Source organism: Lepisosteus oculatus, chromosome 8 (genome assembly GCF_040954835.1).
Source record: "Lepisosteus oculatus isolate fLepOcu1 chromosome 8, fLepOcu1.hap2, whole genome shotgun sequence".
Taxonomy (NCBI): Eukaryota; Metazoa; Chordata; class Actinopteri; order Semionotiformes; family Lepisosteidae; genus Lepisosteus; species Lepisosteus oculatus.
The window spans coordinates 42,893,129-42,918,447 of NC_090703.1; the positions used below are offsets into that span (position 1 = coordinate 42,893,129).

The 25,319-nt window shown below is 34.6% G+C and overlaps 2 protein-coding genes and 1 long non-coding RNA gene across 6 annotated transcripts in view; 1 reads left to right on the forward strand and 2 right to left on the reverse strand.

Moving 5' to 3' along the window:
* Positions 1–2,448: 2,448 nt before the first annotated feature.
* Positions 2,449–4,692, reverse strand: shisa2a (shisa family member 2a). Its single transcript, XM_006632816.3, has 2 exons — positions 3,909–4,692; positions 2,449–3,609 (listed from the first exon to the last, which is right to left on the reverse strand). The coding sequence occupies exons 1-2, from the start codon at positions 4,204–4,206 to the stop codon at positions 3,077–3,079; spliced, it is 831 nt and encodes a 276-aa protein (XP_006632879.3). The 5' UTR covers positions 4,207–4,692; the 3' UTR covers positions 2,449–3,076.
* Positions 4,693–13,269: 8,577 nt separating this feature from the next.
* LOC107077852 (uncharacterized protein C8orf48) lies at positions 13,270–20,933 on the forward strand. 2 transcript variants are annotated; one of them, XM_015351276.2, is made up of 6 exons: positions 13,270–13,378; positions 14,509–14,808; positions 16,017–16,157; positions 17,678–17,901; positions 19,414–19,566; positions 20,405–20,933. In XM_015351276.2, the coding sequence occupies exons 2-6, from the start codon at positions 14,535–14,537 to the stop codon at positions 20,525–20,527; spliced, it is 915 nt and encodes a 304-aa protein (XP_015206762.2). In that variant the 5' UTR covers positions 13,270–13,378; positions 14,509–14,534; the 3' UTR covers positions 20,528–20,933. The 2 variants fall into 2 exon arrangements, with proteins under 2 accessions (XP_015206762.2, XP_015206764.1); XM_015351278.2 differs by having other exon boundaries at positions 13,283–13,378; positions 14,758–14,808.
* A 1,590-nt stretch (positions 20,934–22,523) lies between these two features.
* Positions 22,524–25,319, reverse strand: part of LOC107077853 (uncharacterized) — a 71,263-nt gene continuing 68,467 nt past the window's right edge. For all 3 annotated transcript variants that reach the window (XR_011190259.1, XR_011190260.1, XR_001478835.2), the window contains one exon: positions 22,524–24,095. This is a non-coding gene — a long non-coding RNA (uncharacterized lncRNA). The remainder of the gene's footprint in view (positions 24,096–25,319) is intronic.

Consider the following 25,319-nt stretch of genomic DNA (forward strand, 5'->3'; position numbering starts at 1 on the left):
TAGACCCTGATCAAAATGCAATATATGCTGTCAGGAATTAGTCCTATATTAGTAAATGAAATAGAAGGAAAAAAACAGCAAAAACTAAGATTACATTAACTCCCTATTTTATTGGTTGAAATGAATGGGTAATAAAATCCAGAATTAGGAATATACAAGGTCAATAAATGATACCATTTGATGTACTCTTCAGGGAATTTATGGGGTAACATTTCCATTTTGGGAACTGTGTGAAAACTATGTATCTTAATCCTTTATGATTTATCCTAAACATTTCTGATAATTTGTTTACTTTTTTCCACACCATATACTTTGCAAATGAAAGATTCCGAGGGTTGCTCAAACCAGCTAAATTTAATTTAGATAACTATTAATTACAGCATATCTTAATTATGGATTTAATTTTCTGAAGGTCTGTTATAATTTTCTAGATATATTCTAAGTGGAAAAATGGCAAATAACCATAATTATTTTTACATCCAGTGATTTCTCATCTTCTATTTAATTGCGGGGTATGACAAGAAGTGAATTCTTTTTGTGAAATGGCACTGATGAAAATCCATTGTCTAGACAGTCAAGAAAAACATAAACCATGTAATTAGTGTAAAGCATATGTGTGAATGTTAAAGTACGTAGATACCAAAATCAGTAAATTGTTTAACTTGTTTAAAACATGAACCAGGCATTTGACAACTGAATTTAAATACTATAATCTAAATCTAAAGGTGTGACATTGGAAGGGGTTAATCGTACGAAAAATCAATTTAAGTTTTGTAGCCCACACACGAACATCTCAGACATTATTAAAAGTGTTAAAATCTTCATCAACAACAAGTACTTTGGTTTAAAATCTGCAATAGTTTTATCAGTCTGGGTAAAGGCAATTAAAAAGCCCAACTTACACGGCAATTAAAATTAGTAAAATCAAATCAATGCATTATTATGAAATAAACATTTTAAAAGGAAATTGAAATTATATTATTATGATTATAAAAGTTCCTGAGTCCTTGTCGTGCAGAAGTGTGCAAACCTTTATTGCAATGATAAAATTAATATGTTCTGATATTACTGCTCAGATTTTATTCTAAAAGGCAAGAATAATTTACTGCAAAGAAAAATATGGATAGAAAGTTACAACACCATGAAGAAGTTTCTTCTCACTACACACTAAGATTTTAACCTTTAATCAACCTAAATTGCTTCAATTTTAGCACTGGTAAAATCTAGAATAAGGATATATAATTGTTTTATTTTTTTATCTAAACAGATTACTGTATCACATATTGCAGAAATAAGCATATACAATACAAAATATAATGCCACTATACAACAATGGTTCACCAACTAAGATTTATATACAGCACAATATATAGACAACACAGTCCAATAATTTGGCTATAGGTTTTGCAAGTTCGAAATAAGTTATAAAAGGAGTATTAAATTCAAATAATTGAAAGCAAGTTTCTTCGTTCAAAATCCAAAGAAGACTTTAATCTATAGTCTAGGAGGACTCTATGCTGCCCATGCAAATGACCCATTAGTATCCATTGCATGAACATAAGGTAACAAAACAATCTTTTTTTTAAAATAACAATTCAATTGTACAATTATTTTTATTTTTTTGATACAATGTTATTTATATATGCTTTTCAAGAATAAGGACCAGTGTATGTGATGTTTACCTAGTTGGTATTAAAAATAATGTTTTCTGAATTTATTAAAAGTAATGTGTAAATACTTGGTACCTTGTGCAAGGGCACTAAGAAATTCTGGATATCACTTATGTTGAAAATGGTCACTGCATATTCACCTGGAATTCATTTTCTCCTTACTTCATTGCCTTAACATCCACACAGCTGGGGGTTCTTTCACACTTCCCCAGAGCCATTTCTCAGAGATTAGCACAATCCTCTTTATTTGGTTTATTCCAGGCCACTCTGGGTGTGAGGAGATAGAAGCCTGGGTTCCTCCCTACTTCCCCTCCCACTGTTACCTCTGACAGAGACAACCCCCGCAGTAGGGTCAACATCTTCGTTGCATCACAATTGCATTTCAAATGTCCAAATCTCTTGTTTTTTACTAAAACAAAGCACATTCACAACACCCAATTGCCATACTTAAAATTCCATAGACGAAAGAGTGTAGCCAATTTAGCCCAAACAATAAACAGGGTCTTTTTTTAAAGTTGAAGTTTAAAGAAAAAATGCAAAACAGCATGCATTGTTATTGCATAGTGCTATGACATTCAAGAAAGCAAATTTAAAAATCAACAAACAGTATATAAAAATCTGGAACTTTTTCTTTGGGTCTTGTCGTTTTGCAACATCCTGCAAGACAATATTTGTTCATCTAAACACTCATGCAATTTGCATCTTTCAGTATAGGTTAAGTCTCAAGAATTATTTTGAGGTAGAAGAAAAGAAAATCTCACTTTTTGTGACTTTTTCATTTTTTATTTAGTATGAGCACTGAAAACAGTGAAAAACTTGCATTTTACAAAAATGTTTCTAAAGTTAGAAAACGCTCCTTTTCCAGAAGTAATAATTACAAAAGCCCCCTGTGATGTTTGTTTTTATATAAAACAACATTAAGTGATCTGTACTGAGAAAATCTTTACCACATGCTACTTTTTTTTTTTTAAGATACATCATGCAGGGTAGAATCAAGAGATTCTTGAATATATCAAAAGCAGCTTCATGCAACACATTTCTAAATAATCATTTTGGAAATTAGATATTTTATGAGGTATAACTTTCTTGAAATACATAAAAACAACAAAGACCCCTAACTGAAGGCAACTGTAATGTAATTTGATTGCATTAACAGTGATAACCTCAGTGAACACCTTTTAATATATGGTAAACATTAGGAAGGCAGGATTCCATGTATACACAAAATATTTATAAACTAAATCTTAGACATCTTAGTTTTTCCAAAGAGTCCCCTTACTTATTAACCAGTAGTTTCACTAAAATGTGAATACTCCTATACTGGCACTGGTCAATGTGCCATTTAAACCTTCTTTAAAACATCCCTGCTTAGCAATGCAATTCTATAACCATGATTAGAGAACAAGTCATATTGGAACGCCGGAGTATAACTGTTCAGTGTGCATTGGGGCCTGCTGGAATGAATGTGCCTGCTGATGGCCATATACAGTTCGATTTTCCATGTAAGATGGGTTCATCAGCATGGGATGTTCCGGTGGCATCCCATAACTTAGGTACGGGGGTTGGAGAAACTGACTAGAGGTCTGTGTAGGAGGCATATACTGCTGAGACTGAGAGCCTATTCCTGGGAATCCATTTGCTGTGGACATATACATGTTCATGGTAGCCTCTGTGCCCACAGTGCAGATATTCGGAGCACGTCCTCCTGTGGAACACCTACTAGTAGAGCTTGAGCTGGCATTGGAGTAGCGAGAAGGGGTCCTGGTATCAGAAGAAGGCCCAGACTCAAGCAAACGGCTCTGGATTGGCAATGGGCCATTCTGACGGTCTTCAGCCTTGGGCCTAAGGCACTGGCAGCAACAGATAGCGATGAAAGAGCCAATGATGACAAAGGAGACAAAAACACTTGCAACAATGAGGAAGGGGAGGTATGTTGGCACTGGAAAACAAGATGGGCAAAAGTCAATACAATATTTATGTTTGTACAGACAGAACCATACTGTCAGTAATAGCAGTGTTTGCAATGTTCTAGACATTCTTTATCTTGGCTAAGTCAATGTAATTCAATACCTTTACAGCAACCACAAAGCATTGCTTTAAATTGACTGCCCAGAACCGTATAAGGTGTCTTCAGAGACAAAAGAAAAAGTTCTTCTAAATTCTATCAAAATAGTTTAAACATAATGTCAGAGATACATGTAAACCGACAACCAATAATCACCAAGTAAATGAACTTACACTGCGGTGGGTTTTTACTGGCAGGATCATCCGATTCAAACTCGAAGAAGTTGTCGTTCTCACATGCGCCCTGATCCAGTCTTGCTTCCACTGCAGTGCAACAGTAACGCAAGATGCACGTTCCACAACAAAACCTGGCTTCCTCGCCGTCGAACCGTTCTGGACACTGGAAACCTTTGTGCCAAACGTTGTAGACGTCCACCCACCCGTGACAATACTCTCCGGTAGCTTCTACTCCGTATGGCTCCAGTCCTATAGTCAGGAACACTAAGGCACATACTAGGTGCGAGGCTGACATTTCTGCGTTTATACAGAACAAAAAAACGCCTTCAGAACTTTTAAATTTGACTTGGTTCAAAATGCAAGAATACAGTTAAAGCTAAAAACAAAAAAGAAGCATTTAAGCAATGATAAAGTAAATGGCTAAAACAAGATTCAAATAAGCGGGAAAAGAGTCGACTACCCAGGACACCATAGACTTACAGAGATATAACACCACTGGGGTCTCCTGCAACAGGTTTTATCACCGCTCCAGCCCACCGTAGCATTCTCCTCTCAATGGTGGGAGGAGCCCAGGAGCACGAATGCTTTTCAGCCCAATTAAATACAATCGTTAGGCATTCTTTGCTCAGATAATCTCCTGAATGAAGCACAGTGACCAAACTTGTGCGTGTCTCCACGTAACCAGTAGTCTTTTTGCTGTAAAGTAACATAAATTTACTGGAAGGTATATACATAGAAAGGATGTAATTTACTATTGTAAGCAGTCTAAAATGACAAACGTTCCTTATAAAATCGTAAATTATCAGTAATGCAACTGATAAAGCTGCATTTTTAAAGATGGTTGTAATCTCTTTAAAGGTGCGATTGCTCAAGAGCGTATTAATATATATATATATTAATTTACACATTAGATGCTGAATTTATTTTTCATCAGATTTCCTAACTTTTGAAACAGATTTCTTCCGGGATTTTGGTCTTATAGTAAATTACATTTTTAACTACTTTTGAGCCCAAAAATTTAATATAAATCAATAAGACAAACTTAACCATTGCAATATCTGGTTCATAATTATAATGGTCAATGATAGGTTTTAATAAATGTTACCACGACTAAAGGTTAAGATAATAACTATGCTTAGATTTGAAGAATGTTTCCTTTTCTCTTTCAAGAGAGGTCTTGCTTTTGGTTACACATTTACAGATAACCAAATAAGAAAATAATTAGGTTTTATGATGCAATCATTTAACGTGCACAGAGTAACTATTTTGTCTCCCTGTTTTGTCACTTCGCATCTGAGTGATTGATAGGTTGATTAATTTAACAAGCTTCTGTCTGATAAGGGTTTAAAAGGTTAAAACGTGTGACGCTGTAAATGGTGTAGAACCGTAAATTTGCTTTAACTGTAGGGCACAAATATCAGTTGTATTATGTTTTCCTAATTAACAAATGAATAAGCGTAGTGCTTGCTCTCCTGTCTCTTAAAGCTGAACTGCGTGCTAGCAAATCACTTTTTTATCTATTCCCTTCCTTATATTCAAAGGTTGTAGTACTGCAAACATAGTTTTTAATCCTCGAGTCAATAGAAAAGCTACATCTAAATAACCTAGTTCAGAGTTATACTCGTTTTTTTAAACAAATTTAACAAGAACTGCAAAAAATATTGTACATCTTGAATGATTTGGCTAGTTTGTTTTTGTCACAGCCATAAGTAAATGCATTTTTCTTCAAGTCAATATGTATTTCATTAGATGAGTCTGAAATCCCAAACTGGTTTTATTTTCATTTTGGTCATTCTTGTAGAAATCTAATCTAGAGCTTCCATTATGTTTTAAGGTGCCAATCTAAAGAAGAATGAAGATGGACAGTGTTTGAGGGATTAAGAAAAAAAAGTAATTTGATATGGTAGGTTTCACTGTCTGCCTCTGAGTGTCTAGTGGGACTGCAGGCTCGAGCTGTGCTTCTAGACAAGACAGCCCCTCTGAGATGCAAACAGGTGCTTTATTTCCTTTTCAGTCTCCAGCTGCCTAACCCAAAATGTCAGGTTAACCAACTGTACAAACAAAACGGTTCAGAATGGCTTGGACTCAGCAGGGGAGATGAGCAAATCTGGGGCCTGTCTTGTTTATTTTATGGTGTCATTTTCAATGTGGAAAAGTGAAATGGCACTGGCACATCTGTTAAAACTATATATTTCTGTAGACCAATTTTCAAAAGGAAATAGAAGATATTTAGCAAGCCTGTAACATTTGTCAATATCAATTGCATACTATAACCAAACTAATGCATTTGAGAATAAAACTCACATTGTACCTCACAACCGCCCATCTGATTTATCTACCATAAATTCATTTGGTTGTCTGCTATTTTAGGTAAATCATCTTAGTACTTCCATGTAACTTCTTCTATCTTCAATGTTCTTTTTGAACATTGTGATAATTAAATAAGTTATTCTATGGATCATTTTAAGTAGGGTTTGCAATAAACTGAGTGGTGTAGGTGGACCAAAAGTTTCTAGTCTTTCCTCTGGTCATAATTGTCAATTCATCGTCCTCATTTGGCGACACTACTGTAGGAGGTATTTACTTAAATGTTAATGTTTTAAACAGGATAAAGACTACATGATCATTGAAGGACCTTTTGAATTGTTTTTCTTATGCCCACTGCACTGGCTGTATTCTGCTCTGGGTATGTCTAAAGTGCTTAACTTTATATCTAAAATTCCCCTTAATTAAATTGGGGAAGCAGTTTCTTACATCTCATATCTGCTGTAATGTTGGTGCTTTATTTGTCTAAAATTAATTGCATCAGTTTAATCACCCTTTTTCATCGATGGTCACTATCTTAGCTATTCTTCAGTCCATGGGTACTATTCCTGACTTCAGTGACTGTTGGAAGAGATAAGATCACTCTATTTGCCATATACAATTTATTGTATTAGGAATTTGTCTTTTCGCAGACCCCAACTTGCTCTCCATGAGACACACAGACAGGAAGAGAAGCTTGGGGTCAGAGCACAGGGTCAGCCATTTATACAGTACAGCGCCCCTGGAGCAGTTGGTGTTAAGGGTCTTGCTCAGGGGCCCAACGTAGTAGGATTCCTCTGCTGGCCGCAGGATACAAACAGGCAACCTTCCAGCCACAGGTGCAGATCCTTAGCCACAGAGCCAGAGTTGCATCAATGTCTACTAAATAACATCGCTCGTTTGACTACAATTGATAACATAACATCGGACCCAAAGAATTGTTTACCTTGAGTCCTTCTTCTGGTAAAGTACTACTGCTTCTTCTAGGGTAACACTATTTAATAAAGAATTTCCTTCTGTTGCATTGAGACACAATGTCTACTTTTTCCTAAGTGAGTACCTGACTGAAATACTTGTTTATCACATCTGCCATTTCCATTTCATTATCTAGAAATTTACAATTGTCAAATCAGATACATTTTATTTAATTCCTAAGGCTCCTTTTGCCCCTTTAGTACTGAAAATACCTTTTCCTATTTGTAGATGCTCCAACAGACTAGGTAAGACAACAATCATTAACCATTCAAATAGGTAGCTATGTCAGCATGCATAGGTTACAAAGGAACAAGTAAAGGTTTATTCCATGCTGTAAAGAGCCTTATTTGGGTGTCATGGTAATTTCTGTTACTGATATTCCTATAGGTACGTCCCAGACTATGTTGCAAAAGATAAAGTTTTCCATAAAACCTATCTTCTTTTGCACATAAATTCTTAAGCTCATTTTACAGTATTGAATTTTAGTCCACATCAGCATTTGGTGGTTTGGAATGTTTTTTGACAAGTCTGACCTTTATAGATTCAGGGTTTCCTGAAAAATTCCTGTAGCATTTGTTCCTTGGCCTCATTACTCTTTTTGATACAGTATATAGTGCTACACTTCCTTCTATGTCTTGGATACCCTATATACAACCTAGAATTTAACTAAAAACTAATTGGCCCAATTAGGTTACAAGAAGGACACACCTAAGCCTGTAATTTGATGTACTTAGAATTCTGCATCTATTCTGCCAACACAGAATTTGTCTCCTAAAGTAGGTTCATTAACATAGAAATGTATTAAAGCAATTAGCAGATTAACAGAATTTAAAGGTATGTGCTTGTAGGCTTATAACCAGTGCCTCTAAATGCAATAATCAGAGCTAGTTAGCAGAGTAAAATTACCATTATACCTCCCATTGTTTAGAGTTGACTGTCATTGTTTGCTGAATGCTAATCTTTTGGTAGTTTAGAGAAAGGAACTATTTACACAAGTATACCTTTTACTAATCTCTGCTAATTACACAAAGTTTCAACTATTTTTATTTTATGTCAGTTAAGGAATTATCATTTAGACAGTTTATAGTACCCTTTAAATCTAGAAAATAATTTATGTACTGATGAAAATAACATAATTAATAATAATAATCTGATAACAGAGAAAATCTAATTGATAGAGTCTGAATAGTCTGAAACAAAAACAAACGTTTTTTTAGAATAGTAAATAGCAGCGTTCAGAGTTATAACCTGAAGAAGGCTCCACGGCTGAAAAGTTGTGTTTTCTCTCTTCTTTTTTTCAGCATGGAATAAACCTATTACTTGTTCCTTTGCAGCCTACGCATGCTGATGCAGCTACCCACTTAAACTATAATAATAACCATGTTGACTTTGTAGACTTTTTTTCAGGGGAAAAATGAATAAATCAGATATTACAATCTGTGCCTTTTTACTCATTTTCAGTTGTTGTCCACACTGTAATAAACACACTACTTCAAGTATAGCAAACATGTTACAGTTTTGCAGTTACCAGAAGAATACCCATATTCTGCTCTTGGCATCATAATGCACATTTGCCCAAGTAGATAATTACTACAAAATTAAAAGGTTATAACTTTGAACGCTGCCATTAACTATTCTAAAAAAACTTTTGTTTTTGTTTCAGACTATTCAGACTCTATCAATTAGATTTTCTCTGTTATCAGATTGTAAACTAAGAAGCCACAGTTCCTTTCTTATGATAATCGGCCTATCCGTGGGGAACCTCCCAAGCAATTAAGAAAATCAGGCTAGACCACTTTCCAGCCCCTACCCCCTATAACACCTGCAACAAAGAAAGAGAGAGATTAAGAGCAAATTCATCTTTGTTTTCCAAAGAGCTGTCCTCTAACGACGGTGTTGACAAGATGGGAAGCTGTTGCAGAAATCCAGCATTTTGAGGCTGTTATAAATCATTTTAAATGCTTTTCTAAAATATAGACAAGGAGTCTAGGATTAGGACCAGTGGAGTTAGAGTGTTTAGTAGATCCTATAACTGTGTGGCACATATGGCACTCCAAGAAAACATAACACACCACTCTCTGGATACATTACTGCACAAATGAATATTTCCATGGCTCATTTATATGTGAGGTAATTTGTATTGACTTAAAAAACAATCTTACTGTAATCAAGAGGAAGGACAAAGAAAAGGCTGTTGGGATGAAATGTTCTTACACAACAATACTGAAGAAAAAAAATAAAAATCTTAAAATGTAATTTCTGATTTAAAGAAATTCCTGGGGAGTACCCAGAGTTTTATAGGAAGAAAGTTTCTACGGCTTGTTAATTTAAACATTAAACTAATAACGTAAATACAATATGTTGTATTTTTTTTTATTTCCAAGGGGGATCAAAGTCAGTCTCTTGCTTAAAAAAAAATTAAGCTCATCAGTGTGTCCCTCTTGATGTCTTTCTCCTTCAACATAAGTAAAGGTTGAAATGTAACATTAGTTAATTAATTAGGTACTCAGCTTAGTTAGCTACACGCAGTGAATCAACCTAGATGGTTCTAGATGTTTTCTTGTTTGTAATCTTCCTCATTTTAATATGTTCTAATAGTTAAAAAAACTCTTGAGTATTCTGGCACTTTGAAACATGATTGTAATAAATGTTATTGTTTAATTTTTATTATTCACCATGACACAAAACAACAGCAAGAATCTCTAATTATTATTTGAAGATATCAAGTATAGTAGATAAACTATAGCTACAAATGTAGTTATATTTACAGTACACTGGATAGTGTTGTAACTTTGGCTTTGTGAAATGTTCTTTTTCACGTGCTGTGTAAGTATTTGGCTGTCAAGAACAAGTCCTGACAGGTCTTCTTCAGAACACTACTGCACAACATGTGCAAGAAGACCAGCAAATTGTTCTAGGGGCTCTGTCTTTCAAATAAAAATAATCAAGCTTCAAAACAATACTGTTTTTTTATATCTTAATTATTATTAAAGTGTTGTCTCTATCCGCCTTCCTTTTAGAGTTGTTTGACAACAACTTCTCACTGAATTGATTACCTAATTGGTAATAACTGCTAAGAAATGACCAGAGAGTAGGTACGAATTGTTCTTCAAGAACTTGTGAGCTATGAAAACTGGACTGCAGAGAATTTACAGGTAGTCAGTCTCGATTGATTGCAGTATGTTTATTTTACACATTCATTGAGTGAGAGCAGCGCATTTTGATGTCTTTGAATTTCATTTCTTAAGAAAATATAATTTATTATCACTATTAATTAATTATCACTATTGAGCTTAGATGGATGAGTAAAAAAAATTGACAATAGTTTTGTGGTCTGGACATTTTTTTTAAATCTTCTCCATTAAGATGATGAAGATAATGAACTGTTTCTAACTGCTTCATTACAGTAGGGATAACCGGTCTCACAGAGAATTTGTTTGTCCATTTTTCTGTTTTCCATTCAAACAGGCAATATTCTGTTATCCATCCAGCTGTTTTCATTTTATTCTGTAATCAGGCCTTCTTTAGAATGTAAAAAAAGTAGTTACATTTTTTAAAGAATATGTTTGTGGTTAGCCAGCAGCCATATCACCCTGCAGCTCTCAACTGGCTACCCACTGAAGCTAAGCAGGATGGAGCCCAGTCAGTACCTGGATGGGAGACCTCCTGGGAAGCTATGGTTGCTGCTGGAAGTGGTGTTAGTGAGAGCAGTGGGGGTCTGTGTGGGTCCTAATGCTCTGGTATAGTAGCGGGGACACTGTACTATAGTCGTCACCATCTTTCGGTTGAGACGTTAGACTGAGGTCCTGACTCTCCCAGGTATTTCCCAATAAAAGTAGGGAATTATCCCAATGTCCGGGCCAAATTAACCCCCACGGCCTGGCATGGCTTCCAAATTGTCCCCATGTATGATTAGCTTACACTTACCCTGTCTAGGGTGTACCCTACCTTGTGCTCGTTGCCTGCCAGGTAGGCTCCGGCTTCCTGTGACACTGTCGCTATAAAGTGGTTTGGCAAATGACATGACCAACAAATGACATGTGGTTTACCTCCTGTACCTAAATCTTGCAAAAATCTCCTAATGCAAGATACAATGTTCAGTTATATGAAATTAACAGTTTCCTCTCTTGAAGGACCAGGCCAATAAGCTTAAATATTTTTTGTTTTGATTGTCATTAGGGAAGTCTGCAATATATTTAATATACGGTGTCTGTTGCTGGGTTTAAACCCTCTTTCTGCCTCCTCAGGATGTAGTTCCACCTCGTGAAAGATTAAGAAATGCTTGCAGTTGGACAAAGAAAATGTCACAGAATTTTGTAATGGCAGTTGAAGTAAATGTGAAAGAGGGAAAATGTTTTAAGGAACAAAAGACACACAAATTTACCTGAGGTATGTTCATAATTACTTTCAAAATACAATACTGTAAGAAAAACATTTAGAAAAGGTAAAACTGGGTAAAATAGTTCATTTCCCAGGACTAATGAAATCACAAGCCAAATAACTTTACAGAGCACCCTCGCTTTCTTATGACTCCCACCATTTGATTATTATGAACTTTGATTTGAAAGTATTATTCCAGCCTAAAAACTGTGGGTCTATCCCAAAGCTATCTTCAATTTCAAATAAATTATTAAGTTCCCCCAGACTCTTTGCACATTAAAAAAATCCTGCTCAAAAGATGACTTTTGTACAAGGAGGGTTCTAAGTATCTGGGGTGGTTATGCATGCAAGCTTTTGTCTGAAGCAGGCTTGTGAAGTGACCCTTTTTTTCAGACAAGGAAAAAAAATAAAACAACTGTCTTGGTAAATGTGAAATATATCTCATTCTGAGGCACAAAGCTCTTCCTTTGTGACCAACAATATCTCATGTTACCAGCTTTGCATCAGCCAGGCAGGAAAAAATAACATTTAAATTGAAGGCTCTTTTCATTCCTAAATCTCAGGAGATCAAGATCAAAAGAAGACAGAGGAAGGTGCCCCATGTTCCCTAACAAAGAGGTTGTGGTGCGTTCCCAGCAAATATTCTATAATGACCTATATACATATACAAGGGTGTTAATCTTTAAACCAAAATTATTACATGTTTGAAAACATTTACTCTAGAGATTGTACTGAGCTGACAGTAAAATGATTTTAACTTTTTTTGGGAAGGAAAAAAAAATAATTCAATTTAGATTTTTTCTTTCTCATGGTTTGACCTTTCCAGGCCTCACGTGACTCATATTGATTCAGTTTCACAAAACTGAACATGTACTTTGGTTCTGTAGGTCGTGGATTCATGTTACAGGCTGAATTGGAGTGTCCAAAGGGCAGAAACCTGAGAAACTCAGATATCAGCCAACCATCTTACCTCTGTAGGGCTTGGCTATTAAATAAGCCTAAATAAATATATTATTCCTTGGAGAATAACTAAAAGTCTTGAAATAAAATGTCAGAAGTGTTTCACTTTGTCTGAAGTCCAATTCCACATTTTGTAAAACAATATGCATCACTGTGATTTACTCGGACAGTATGTGTGGTTCAGGTGAATACTATGGAGTAGAGCTTATCTGAAAAGACAAACAATACCAGATCCTGAAAGGTTGCTATAGAAACGTTTACGTTTTTGAATTCATTATAAATTGCTAAAAGCAGGTATTGTGTTGTACATTCTGATGGATATTCACAGCACTAGAGTGGAAAGACAGTGTTGCTAAATTAAGATTACCGAACAAGAATGTCAAAATAGATAACGTTAATGACAGCATTTTTTAAAATAAACTATTATTATTATTATTATTATTATTATTATTATTATTATTATTATTCTTCGATATTTTATTAAGACTTACCCGAGAGAGCTATTCAATGTTGGAATGGTCCAATCAAAAAAGAAGTATACTGCTCAATAATGCATAAATAAATTCTACTCTCTTTCTTAAGCACAAAATGTTTTATATAAAATGTAGCCCATTCTAAACAAATCATAGTTATTAATCAAAGTCGCTTAATCGAGGTGAAACCCCAAAGTAAGACCTCGCGGTAAAGTATGTGCTGCCACCTGGTGGTGAAATTATTCACTACAGTCTAAGCGTATAGGAACTTAGTTCCGTAGCGTCAGGATGCAGTAGAAACTTATTTATTGGTCGCACAGACGTCGACCCTTTTTCGTTTCTAATGGCAACGCGTCTTTAATATGGCCACCATTGGTAAGTTTTAATCATCATCTTCTATCAAAACAGTTCTCAAAAACATTATAATTGACATAGTTTTATAACTCTGGAGATTTCTTTCAAGACTCGCGTACAGAAGGAGCTAGAATTAGTGGTTACATAGTGGCATGTGGTTTCGTTTCAGACTAGTCATGATTCCCGATTAGTGCATATTCCCCCAAATATTTCAAGACTTAATTCTAATATTTAGACCCCTCACCAGGACGAAGATGAATGAATGAGAAGCATTTGATGACAATCGACTACAGTACTGTACATTCAAAAGGTTTAATGGGATTATTTATCCCTATGTCGTGTTGTTTATACCGCCAATTGGTAGACAAACCTTTAAAATTTAAATATCCCAAAACTCCTACTTGTAGTTCTAAATGTCTTTTCTTTATTTATGTTATTAAATATAGTTTGATAAGACTATTTAAATACTTTGCTGACTTATCGAGCCATTTTAATTACGGATGTTTCGAGTGAATTAACTTAAGGTAATTCTAGTCTTTTGTATAAGCCTACGTAGACTATGGATGGTCTGATTTTATGTAGCCCCTAAATCTCAAGTAGACTGTTTATAAACTTAACAGTGCATGTTGTAAATACGACGATTGAAAAAAAAACATACAGTCTAATCTTTTCGAAAATTTTAAGGCCATATGAGGTAATGGGACATTCCTTCTTGAATGGTACCATTGTAGTGCCCTTACAAAAGTAACGCAAAGGTTTCTGTATAAATGTACCAGTTATAGATAATATATAAACTTAGATCTAATTTAACAGGTTCTGCCTGTTTAATAATGCTGTTCTTGATCTAGTGTTAAGACCACTTATTTTAAGTAAATTATTTTAAATTGTTGTTTCTTTATTGCTTTTAAATTTAATGCAAATATAAACATCTGGAGTACCTACAAACATCTGTTGGTTTTAACAAAACCTTCTTGGTTTTTGAGAGTTGTCTTACACATGATGATACTGATTTTTTAAACACTGATGATTTTAATAGTTTAAAAATCAAATAGTTGTAAATGCTGTCTTTTGTAATCACAATTGCCTTCTGCTTCCAACATCAGGATTAGAAATACTTGTGTTTGTGTACGTTTCACTTGAATTTTTCCTAGATGGCCAAATTGCCCTGCATTGCTAAATGGAATTTCTTATGACAAGTGGGACAGAGGAGAATGGAAGACAACAGTTGTCTGGGAATTACGAAGAGGATTCATTTGAAACGTGGCCAAGTTCCGAAAGCAGCAGCAGCAGTAGCAGAGCTTTGAGATTTGCAGGAGACACATATGAGTCCTGTTCTACTGAATTTGAAAGGACAAAGAGTTACAGGAGTGAGTCATTCAATTCATTTTGCTCTGTTGAAGGATTCGACTCGCAGAGAGAAAGACTGGCATCATCTGAAAGAGGATATGAAGGTAAATCTTTAACATTCTAACTCTCCTGCTTTTGAGAAGTCCACAGCACCTGAGATTTTAATCTATGCGGATGTAAAAATCAATTTGTTTATAACACAGCTCTCCAGGATTACGGTTTTGGTCTATTAAAGGAGGTCAGCAAGAACAAATTCCATCACAACTAGAACAGCAGAAGATTTGTACTTTCATATACGATTACGATTTATGATATGAATTTATAATGGCTTCCTGTAGCATTTGTTTGATTCCACGTGAGATAAGTGCATCCTCATGATACACTTACATCCTCTCTTCCTTGCAGCCTTAAATTTCTTAATAGTGGGTACTACAATGGAAAGTGATAGATTCAGCATTTTATAGCTATCCTTCAACTTGCGGAGGTCAGAAATCATTTACCTGCAGTCTTCAGAGAACTCTCTGACCTTGACCATTTTACCACAGTACTTACTGTAATGTCTTCCATGTTTACCTCCTTAAATACTGAAGGGAAGCAAAAATATCATTGGAAATCTCTATAGAGTTCTGAAGGTTGATTAGATGATGAAACACTTAAGAGGTGATGATAAACGTGACCATCATGTTTTCTGGAATTTAATAATTTATGGGCTGTATGCAATGCTATTATGATTACTGTACGATGATTTTAGAACATTTTAAGTAATAGGAATTATTAAGTCTTTAACTTGTACTATAATGGTTTTGTTTCTGTTTCATTGGTGGTATGTATAAATCTGGTTGGTACTGTAAGGCCTGCTCTACCTTTAAATTATTTTTTGGTTTAATGTGCTTAATCTGTTTTTTATATTGAATGTATGCGGTCTTTCATTTATCGTGTCCCCTGTTATTCACATTACAGTATATGGTGCTTTAAATGAAAAGTGTTGTATAAAGACGATTTTTAACTAATTAAATGGGACACTGTTTTGTTGAAGGGCTATTAATCGAAACGAAGATTAAACCGTTTAAGAAGAATTTTAGAAAGGATTGTACTCATAAATCCTTCAATATCTCAGTTTTTTCACTGAAGTTCTTATATGAAAGTTCATTGCCTTAATCAATGCCATCCAAATGAGAAATCAGTGCTCTGGTTATTAAAATTGCAAAAGTAAATCGAAACTTCATAAGTCACTGTTGGCTGCATTTTAATTGATCAAATCATGCAACAGTGAATCAGCTGGATAGAGACTCTGTCCTTTTCTTGCTGTTAGATGAAAAGTTTGAGCAGTACAACGAAAACAAGATCACAGCTGAAGAAGAGTTCAGTAGAAAACGAATTCAGGTTTTGAGGAATAAAGCCTCCCCGTCGAGCCCATCCCAGAAACAACGATCAAACATCCTTCCCCAAAAGGGTACGTCAAAAGTGTTGTCTGTCAGGCTGCAGGAGACAGAACAAAGTGTCAACTAGATACTTTCAGATAAGACATCAAAGTGGGCGAGAGCCTTTTCACAGTTATAACATGTTTTGAAAACTATCTACTTATTTCTAACATAATGGTAGGTTTGGATGCATGTTTGTAGCTTGTTAAAGCTAACTTTCATAAGAAAAGAGAAAATGGTACAACATTACATGATTAAAGAATGTATTGTATCCAAGGGAATTAGCAATATTACGTCTAACTTACATTAATAAATATAACTTATACATGACCATTTTAAAGTACTATAAATGTTTTTCTTTTTAACCCTCTCAGTATTATAGGGTATAAATAATATTGTGCTATATATAAGAACACAAGTAAGCATATGTTTCTTGTTTGAATAAGTCAAGAATACTTTCTAATGTACACAAAAATAGTTCTGGCCTGATATTTAAATCAACAAAGTCAACAGAAGTAAATGTTGCTGCAGGGTTGTCTGGAGATATGAGATGTTTAGCATACTTTATTGCTCAGTTTGAAAAATCTAGAAATACTGTAGATATGCCATTTTTTCACCTGTTGAGGACTAATTTCCTCATCTCTCCTTTTATGGATTTGCTGTGCAGAATGATAAATGCTTTATTTTTTTCTTTTTAAAGTGATGTCACCAGGGATTATTAGAATGAAGAAAGCAATTACTAGGAATAATTACTTAGGCAAGGCTTTAATGTCTTTGCCTAATGGGACACATTATCCCCAATTTGGATCAAATTAAAAACCGTATAAAACTTTTTTATGTATTTTAACTTAAGAAAGCAAATCTCATGGAACAAAAAATGTTAATTGAAATGAAGGAAATCAGATGAAAGTGTCTCTTTCTGTTTTGAAAAAGAAACATGAGCAAAAAATATTAAAGTGGAGTATTTAGAATCCCTATAAATAATTCATTTTTTTAATTATGTTTTTATATTTGGAAGACACATTGGGTCAAGAGTGTAGACATTGTAAGTGAAAATCTATAACAGACAATATTTCAAAGTGATATTGGCTGTCAGGACATTGGGTTTTATTATATATTGTTTTTCTTTTTTCTTTTTGTTTATTTTTTTCGAAAGGTGATTTTGCCTTTAGTCTCATCTTAGCATAGCCCACTCAAATCATGGTGTTTTTAGGCAGAGTTGTTGCAGTTTTGGATGGTATTGCAAACCAAATATTGCATAATCCCTTGTCTGCACTCATGTGTATCATGGTAATGAGTACCTTCCATATTCCAGCAACTGCATTTGAAGTCAAGTCACCAATGAAGTGTATAATATTTGTACTTTTACATGTCATTACAGTAGTGTCATTAGAGATACATTGTTGCTTTAGATCCGTTTCAGAAAATACTGTATCTAGCATTTTATTTTAGGGTCACATTCTGCTCCTCTGTTCTGATGTGTACCATTGATGTGTACTAGGGTCCTTTGCACAGTAATATGATAGAGCTGTATAATTATTAATTGTGACAGATGTACGAAAACTGGGCCCAGACGAGAGGGATGCTTTGAAGTTGTATTGCAGAACAAGGATCAGAAATGTTCAGCAACAGCAGAAACCAAACGAGTCCGGATGCAGCGTGGAAAGAAGTATGCAGAAGGCAGCAGGGCTGTCAGGGGAACACTTAGTTTGTGTAATCCCCCAGCAGGTCTTTGAGAGGCTTAGACTAAAAAGTTTCACAGCGGCAATGAAAAAGGTAACTTGTCATTCTTTGTGCTTTTGTTTGCAGTGTTTGTGAAGCCTTTTGCTCCACAACGATCTTTTTAACTGTCTGTCAAGGAACCAAAGTCAAAGCTAAGACAGATCTTTTGACAAACTCGGTCTATGTAATGTGTTTGTGCTTGAATTTTACGTTTTTAGTTAACGTTTTCAGATCTCCAGAGTAGATCAAGCAGCAAAGGCACTTGTTCAGAACACAGGTGGAGCTCAATGGCCCTGATGATCAGTGGGATGTAATTGGCTGACCAGTAGGCACCATGCTACCATGGTACAGTTGGCGTTAGTCAACCAGAATCCTCTCAACGTGCAGTAAAAAAGTGACATTTGCATTTGGGCTCCTTTAAGACACTGTGGAGATCATAGAATGTCAACAGATGAATGACTTTGATTGATGTGTCAATCCACATGTCCTCATTCCTCTTGTGCAATATAGGAATTGCTGCTGGAAAGGAAAGTCTTAAAAATCAGTGATCCAAGCTCTTTTTAAAAATAAATTCAGTTAGTGTGAAGGTTATGAAAGCTCAATCCATTGAGTAAAGAGGACATATTGTTTGTTTTCTAATCTTAAGTGGCATGTGGTCACAGAGCTTAAAAAACAGATCAAGATCAACATGCCCTGCCTAAAAGGATTCTGATGTACTGTAGAATCTACAGTAAGAGTTCTGCTAGCAGCTCATTAGGGTTGACCTTCATTTGACTGCTTCCAAAGGACCGTGCATCTGCACTTGTGAACAAAGCTAGAAGTGGTCCAAGATTTTCAGGGGTGCAAAACCTGAAATAAAGGCCACTAAGAGGAGTACAATTATTCTGAATCCAAAGCAATTAATTCTGAAAGTATGTGGAAGAGTTCACAAGAGATTTCAATGTATTAATTAAATACAATGATTCAGAATTTTCCACTAATTACTGTTTTACTCAGGGAGCATTGGAAAAAAATGCAGTGACCCAAGTGAACTGCTATAACAATGCTCTGTAATGTTTTAAGAAGATGATATTTAATGTAAATGTGAAAACATTATAGATGAAAGAAATATGTAAATTACAGACTAAAGCTCAAAACGTCCAAAGAACAATAACATTATTAACCATTTTGAAAATATAATTATAAAGCTACTGCATAATGATTACATGGAATGTTCTTGACTTCAATTTGTATTTTTTATATTGTTTTTAATAATTATCAGACATATTTAATGTTGACCTACTTTAGTCCCAATTCAAGTAAGCAACAACAGTATCAATCTGTCTAATTATTAATGAATTATTTATGTTTTAATTGGATTTAGTATAATGATATTTCTCATCAAGGAATAATGATATAAAAGACACAAATTGACTTTCCTTTATTATCCGTAGCTAAAACTGAACTCAACAAGATCATTATATATTTTTATTAAATAGCATATTGTCTCATTTTTGTTTTTTAATTAATGTTATTAATTTTTTCAATTTTCAACACTTCTGCCTGCAATGTGTGACTTGAACACAGGGTATAGAAGCAAAGATGCATCAGCCTTCAAGATGTCACGCCTGTCAGAATAAAAGAGCTGATCTTGCGAGAGACACTTTCATCAGAATAAAGAAAAATCAGCTTGAATCACTGCTTCTCAAAGAGAAAATAGAAGGAACCATATATACCAAAGTACGTGTTCTTGTGCACATCTTAATTTGGAGAGAGTGTAATTTACAGAGAGTGTAGTTTGGAGAGTTTATTAAGGAAGTATGCAATACGTATTATCAGGCATCCAGTGTGCTATAGAGTACCTGACTTTTGTTTTTCTCAGTGTATTTTACATGAACAAGTCTTAAGAGAGTTCAATTACCTGTGCAATGCGTGTTGTATTACTTTGTTAAAGTAGTTTTGTTTCTGGGTAATTTCATTTAATTTAACTGCAGCAGTTCCTGCTCTCTATTGGTATTTAACACTACTTAAATATCAGTGTTTGACGAATTCACGCAGAATAGATTTTTATTACTATTTGTGGGCTGATTTATATGGGTTTAATGAGGTTGCAAGAGTTGTAGAGCAATCTGGAAACAATTACATTGCTTTATTATTACATTTAATCTGAGTCATTGCTCTTCCTCTGTATCATGCACATTATTCCCACTGACATCAATTATTTAATTATCTGCATTACATGCACTATCCTGATTATTTTTGTCTTTAAGGCACTTGCTGTGAAAATAAAGTACATGATCAAATTGCTATAGCTATTATTGTAAGGTTCTTGCACTTGTGGTAGTATCTTGTACGATTCCATTGTCTTGTTAGATAGACCGAAAATATATTAGTTATAATTCTTTCATAAAATGATGAACCTTAACAGTTAGTATTGTTGCTATACAATTTTCATAACCAAAAAGTGGTAATTCTGAGATCATAGATGTTTTCTAAAAGGATATAGAACATGTGAGAGGAGATAATAATGTAGTGTGTAGTAACATCAAATAATTTTTGTTTATTTCTTTCCCAATAGGGCTCTGTTTGCCTTGTAGGAGAAGTACTGAAAGACCTTCCAAAACTTTCTGATGATCCCAGCAAGATTTGGCGAGCACTAATTGAAAAGGAACAAACTAATACCCTGAAAAACTTTGTATGAATCAGCTTTTCAAATACCATTAAATTCACTGTATATTAAATGAAAATAATAAACACTGCTGGGAAGAAATTTTACAAATGCACTCCATATTTCTCTTTATATCGGTCAACATTTACTGGATGAAATGATTTCTTCTCAAGGCACATGTAGATTGAAAAAAAAAGTTTTCTCAAATAAATTGATCGCTTTAGCATAGTATGACTCTTACAGGAAAGTTTTATAATAATTTACATTTAATGCATAAAAAGGTGTGATACCATGTAAAAAAATCAAAAGAATGTTTTTGGACGGTATAAAAGACTCTTCTTATTGCAGTAGTTAAAGGAACATTATTTCAAAATACGATATTGTGAAAAATATACTGTAAGATTGGTAGTAGTAAAATAAAGTATTACTAACAGTAAAATGATGTAATTCATTCTTTCCCAAATAGTTTTCAAGGGAATTAAATTTTCAAAGAATGTAAATTCATTATTTTCATATTTTTGGTAAATATAGAGCACAAGAACATTGGCAGAAAAACACCAAATTCATATACTGACATCCTGAAAGAAACAAGGTTAGGCAATTTTAGTCAGACACGATGCATCATACTTTGTTGTTTTTTATTGACTGATCTAATGGAAAACTGAACAGCAAAAAACAGAATTAATTTGATAAAAAAAAATTATTTGTTTTTTTTCAATGAACATCTTAACCTAGCGTTTGTTGTCAGGCTCGCTGTGTTTGCTTTAATGAAGCAGTTCTAAAAAAATCTCTACATGCTTTAGTCACTTTAACACTTCAAATTAGTATATTTACAAAATAAGCAATAAGATTTGTTCCTAGCCTCCTCTTGTTCCATAATTTTTATAAATACCTAATTTAAAGCTAAAAGGGAAACCTCTTTATTCCAATCATTGTTGAAAAGTTGATTTTATCCTTTTTTTGCTTCTAAAATGCTTGGAAACATTTAAGGTAGCTTTGACAAATCTTCAGGCATTAAAAAGGTATAGTATATTAAATTAGTGTGATACAAATTCATATACATTCAGTTGTTCATGGCAGAATCAAGTTTCATTGATCTGTGGTACCAACTTATTACCTTGGGATCAGAAAGAGGTGAAACTTTAGAATTACTAGTGCTAAATTCAAACCTCCCAAGCTTTAAAGATAGTTAATCTTTATTGTTATAAATGATAATCTGTAAATGTATGTTGGGGCCTATAAATATAGTTGCCCTGTTTGATCAAATTGTGCATCATCTAACAGTGACATTTCATACTGGTGTGAGAGGGGCCATAGGAAATATGATCTTTTGGACAGTGACAGTAAACAGCAAAGAGTATTAACATTGCCTTTGTCCATGAGAAATCATATGGTACAAGCACACTGCCTGCCTCTGGTCAACAACAGTGATGTGGGTGACCTTTGATATTTACTTTCACAGTCCATGGACCCAAAGGCTTTTTAACTGTATAGGTGTTTTGTGTAGTATACTTCACCTTGTGGTGCTGCCAAAAAGGCCTCGGAAACTAAAAACACTCCACTCGAAGAAAGGATTTTTAGGTTTCTGTTATTTAGAGTGCTTGTTTTCCTGGAGCCTTGATCCAGATATATGCATATATGTCACTTTGAGTCAGTATCCATATTTGTCTTGGTTTTCAGACATTAAGTATCTTCTATGGTAATGTCAGTGCTTAAATATTTTGAGCACTACACTCTCTCATAAAACAATACCCATTCGGTGATTCAGGTCTGAAGGTAAAATGAGCAAAGCTATTTTTGTTATGATTGAGAATTATCATGAAGAAACATTAAGTTATGCAATGGATGGTGCTATTTAAAGTTGCATACATCGTTTTCATGAGCTTGGCATTGCAAAAGTGTAATTTTTTCAGCTGTCGTACTGGAGTCTGAACTCAATTAGGTGATGAAGCTTAATGTATAAGTGGAAGGATGTAGAATGCCATTGCTAATGTAAATTGTAGAGAATGAAAGAAAGGTTGGACTGCTATAAAGAGATTATACCTTTATTGTATTGATACATGGTTTGAAAATTCTAATAGTACTTAACATACATATTTTACATATAAATTCATATAATCAAGTTTAATAATAATATTGTTATAACTGAAGGGTAAATATAAGTACTGTATGCATTTTTCACAATACCTTCCTAAAAACTATATACTGCCATTTTATAATCAAGCATAATGATGCTAAACCTTTATTTGCAGGTTTTTCTTCTACAAATTGCAGACATTTAAGACAAAAGCTACCATCAAAAAGGGTTATCATTTGTTTTCTTTCTTAATTTGTACGTCATTGAAGTCTTATGTTAGGCAGAGCAACAGCCAGCATTCAAAACTCAAACAAAAAGACCTAATAACAAAGCAACCCACCCCAAAAAAACGTGTCTCACCAGTGCTTAAAACATTTAAAAATATATTACTCATAAGATCCTGGAAAATAGAATTTCTTCTGAAGAAATGTTCCTGCTCTTGAAAATGATGCCAAACACTTTAGCTGAACTGGAATCCCTTGTATCAGTGTTTAAATAAAGCAGTTGAAAATATATTGCTTTTTTTAAAGCCCACTGGATTTCTTAAGGGTTCTGAAGCACTGTTGTTGTTCCAGTGCTTTGCTGTTTGTTGTTTTTCCCATGATCCTTTTCATATTCTTCCTGAGCCTTCTTTAGCTTCCTGCCTTTCAGCTGTAACTTGTGACAATAGAAAGTCACCAGAGATGTCATTATCACAGTACAAGCAAGAGTCAGCACAACCATCAGTGCAATAACGGAAGAAGATGAGTCATCCCAATTCCTAGGCACAGGCATGTCCTCTGTGTAATTAGCTGTGAAGACAGTGGCATGTCCATTGTCTGATGCCAGTGGAATGGATAAGGAGCTTCCCAAGATTTTGGGCCTCATCGAGATGGCTTGGCTGTGGCGCAGATATGTAGAATCGCACACAACATTGATGTCTCTGATTTCAAGGACAATCAGAGGTGGACATTTTAAGTAGCGCAGTTCATGTGAGGCCTTTGTTGCTTCTCTCAAATATCTTCAAAAGAACTTTATGTGGGTTATCAGGGCACCCCCTACTCTACCCATGCGCCTTTCAAGAGAATGCAGCAGTGAATCCACTGGCTGAACTTTATCAGTTGAGTGCTTAGTGTTCCCAGATCAGTTTTTCAACACATCTTTAAATTCAGCCGTCGTGTTGTGCAGAAGACGATGTGTCCAGTCCGATTTTCGAAAATAGATCCTGCACTGCTGCTTTCAGAATGAACTTGGAATGAGATTTTAGCTAGAGCTGTTTGGCAGCAGCCCAGTGTTTTATTATTGAATCCAGAGTAATAAAGGGAGCCCGGAGCCACAGGTCTTATATTAGAATGAAGCTCAATGTATTTTCCAATTTTCTTATTGTTTTTTTTTCTATTGTTGTTTCTTTTTTGCTGAGCAGGCAGGATTCTATTTGCCTTTGGGATTTCTTTCTGGCTTTGTTTGTTCAGAAGCGTATCTATTTCCTTTGGAAATTAAGAGGTGTCTCAGATGACTTCTTAAGATTAATGCCAGCTGAATTACCTAGAATGAAAAAGAGCTTTGAGTTAAATTAAAGTTTTATTTCCATTGCCTTTCAAGTGTCAAATTAGCTCTCAGTGGAGGTAAACTGTAGAGGATTGAAAGTTCAGGAAGCAATTGATTTCATTATCACATTGCTTTGCAGCTCTAGACATGGGTGGGTGATTTAATAAAAACTTAATGATATTCATGCTCTTGTGCTAAATCAAGAAATCTCGTCTAACTGTAGTGAAATCTGCCCTCTAATGTTTGCATTGAGTTCTAGCAACATTTTGTATTTTGAGCTAGTAGTGATCCTACATTTCTGCTTTCAAGGCTGTGCCTTCTCAGACAGAAAGACCTTTTTTCCTGTTTTCTGTTAGAAAATAAAAATCATGAACCCAAATGCACTTTTTAATGGGGTGTCCTCTTTCAGAGTCCAAAGAAATATATACTGCTTCCTGCGGTCTGTAGCATATAAAAAGTAAATACAGTATAACATGATAAATTAGTGCTCAAAATAACTATCATAAAATCAAAAATATCTCATGGCTATGTGGATTGTGCACAGACAGAAAAATATTGTTATTCTTTATCAACCAGCAAAAACCAGATGTCTTGATTTAAATCATAATAAAATGAGAAGTAATTCATGGGATCTTTTTCAAAATATTAAATATACCTCCTTAACGTTCTTAATATTTCTAGATGACTAGCCTGTGGAAAGTATGAAGAGTAGGAATTGTGTTCTAGAACAACTACTTTGTCTGCCTGTCTGTGGGTTAATCAGAATGTTGTCCTAATTTGTCTTTGGGCTATAAAGATGTGATTGTATCTTTTCCTGGTTTCCCAGAAGGGTAATTAAACTGATTTATGTAATGTTCTTATCAGATTCAGTGTGATTAGTCCTGCAGATTCTGAACCGGGAGAGTTATCCTAATCAAATTACTATCAGTCATTGCACGTGATAACAAATCTTGTGAAAATGACAGACTGCATCTTCAAGGCAGAAGTCAAACAGTATTGAACTGTGTCTTCTTGTAACAAGAATATATTTGCAGCTTGTTCATCACCATGCTTGTGGCTGGACATCTATGAGCCCACAGTATTCCTGTTCAGAATCAGGCTCCCTTGAGAAGTCTTGCAAATAGATTTTTTGTACCTTCTTGATTTTTTGTAGTTTAATAAATGAAATTTTCATTATCCTAACTGACTCACCATGAACAATGAGTCACCGTAATTCTTCAG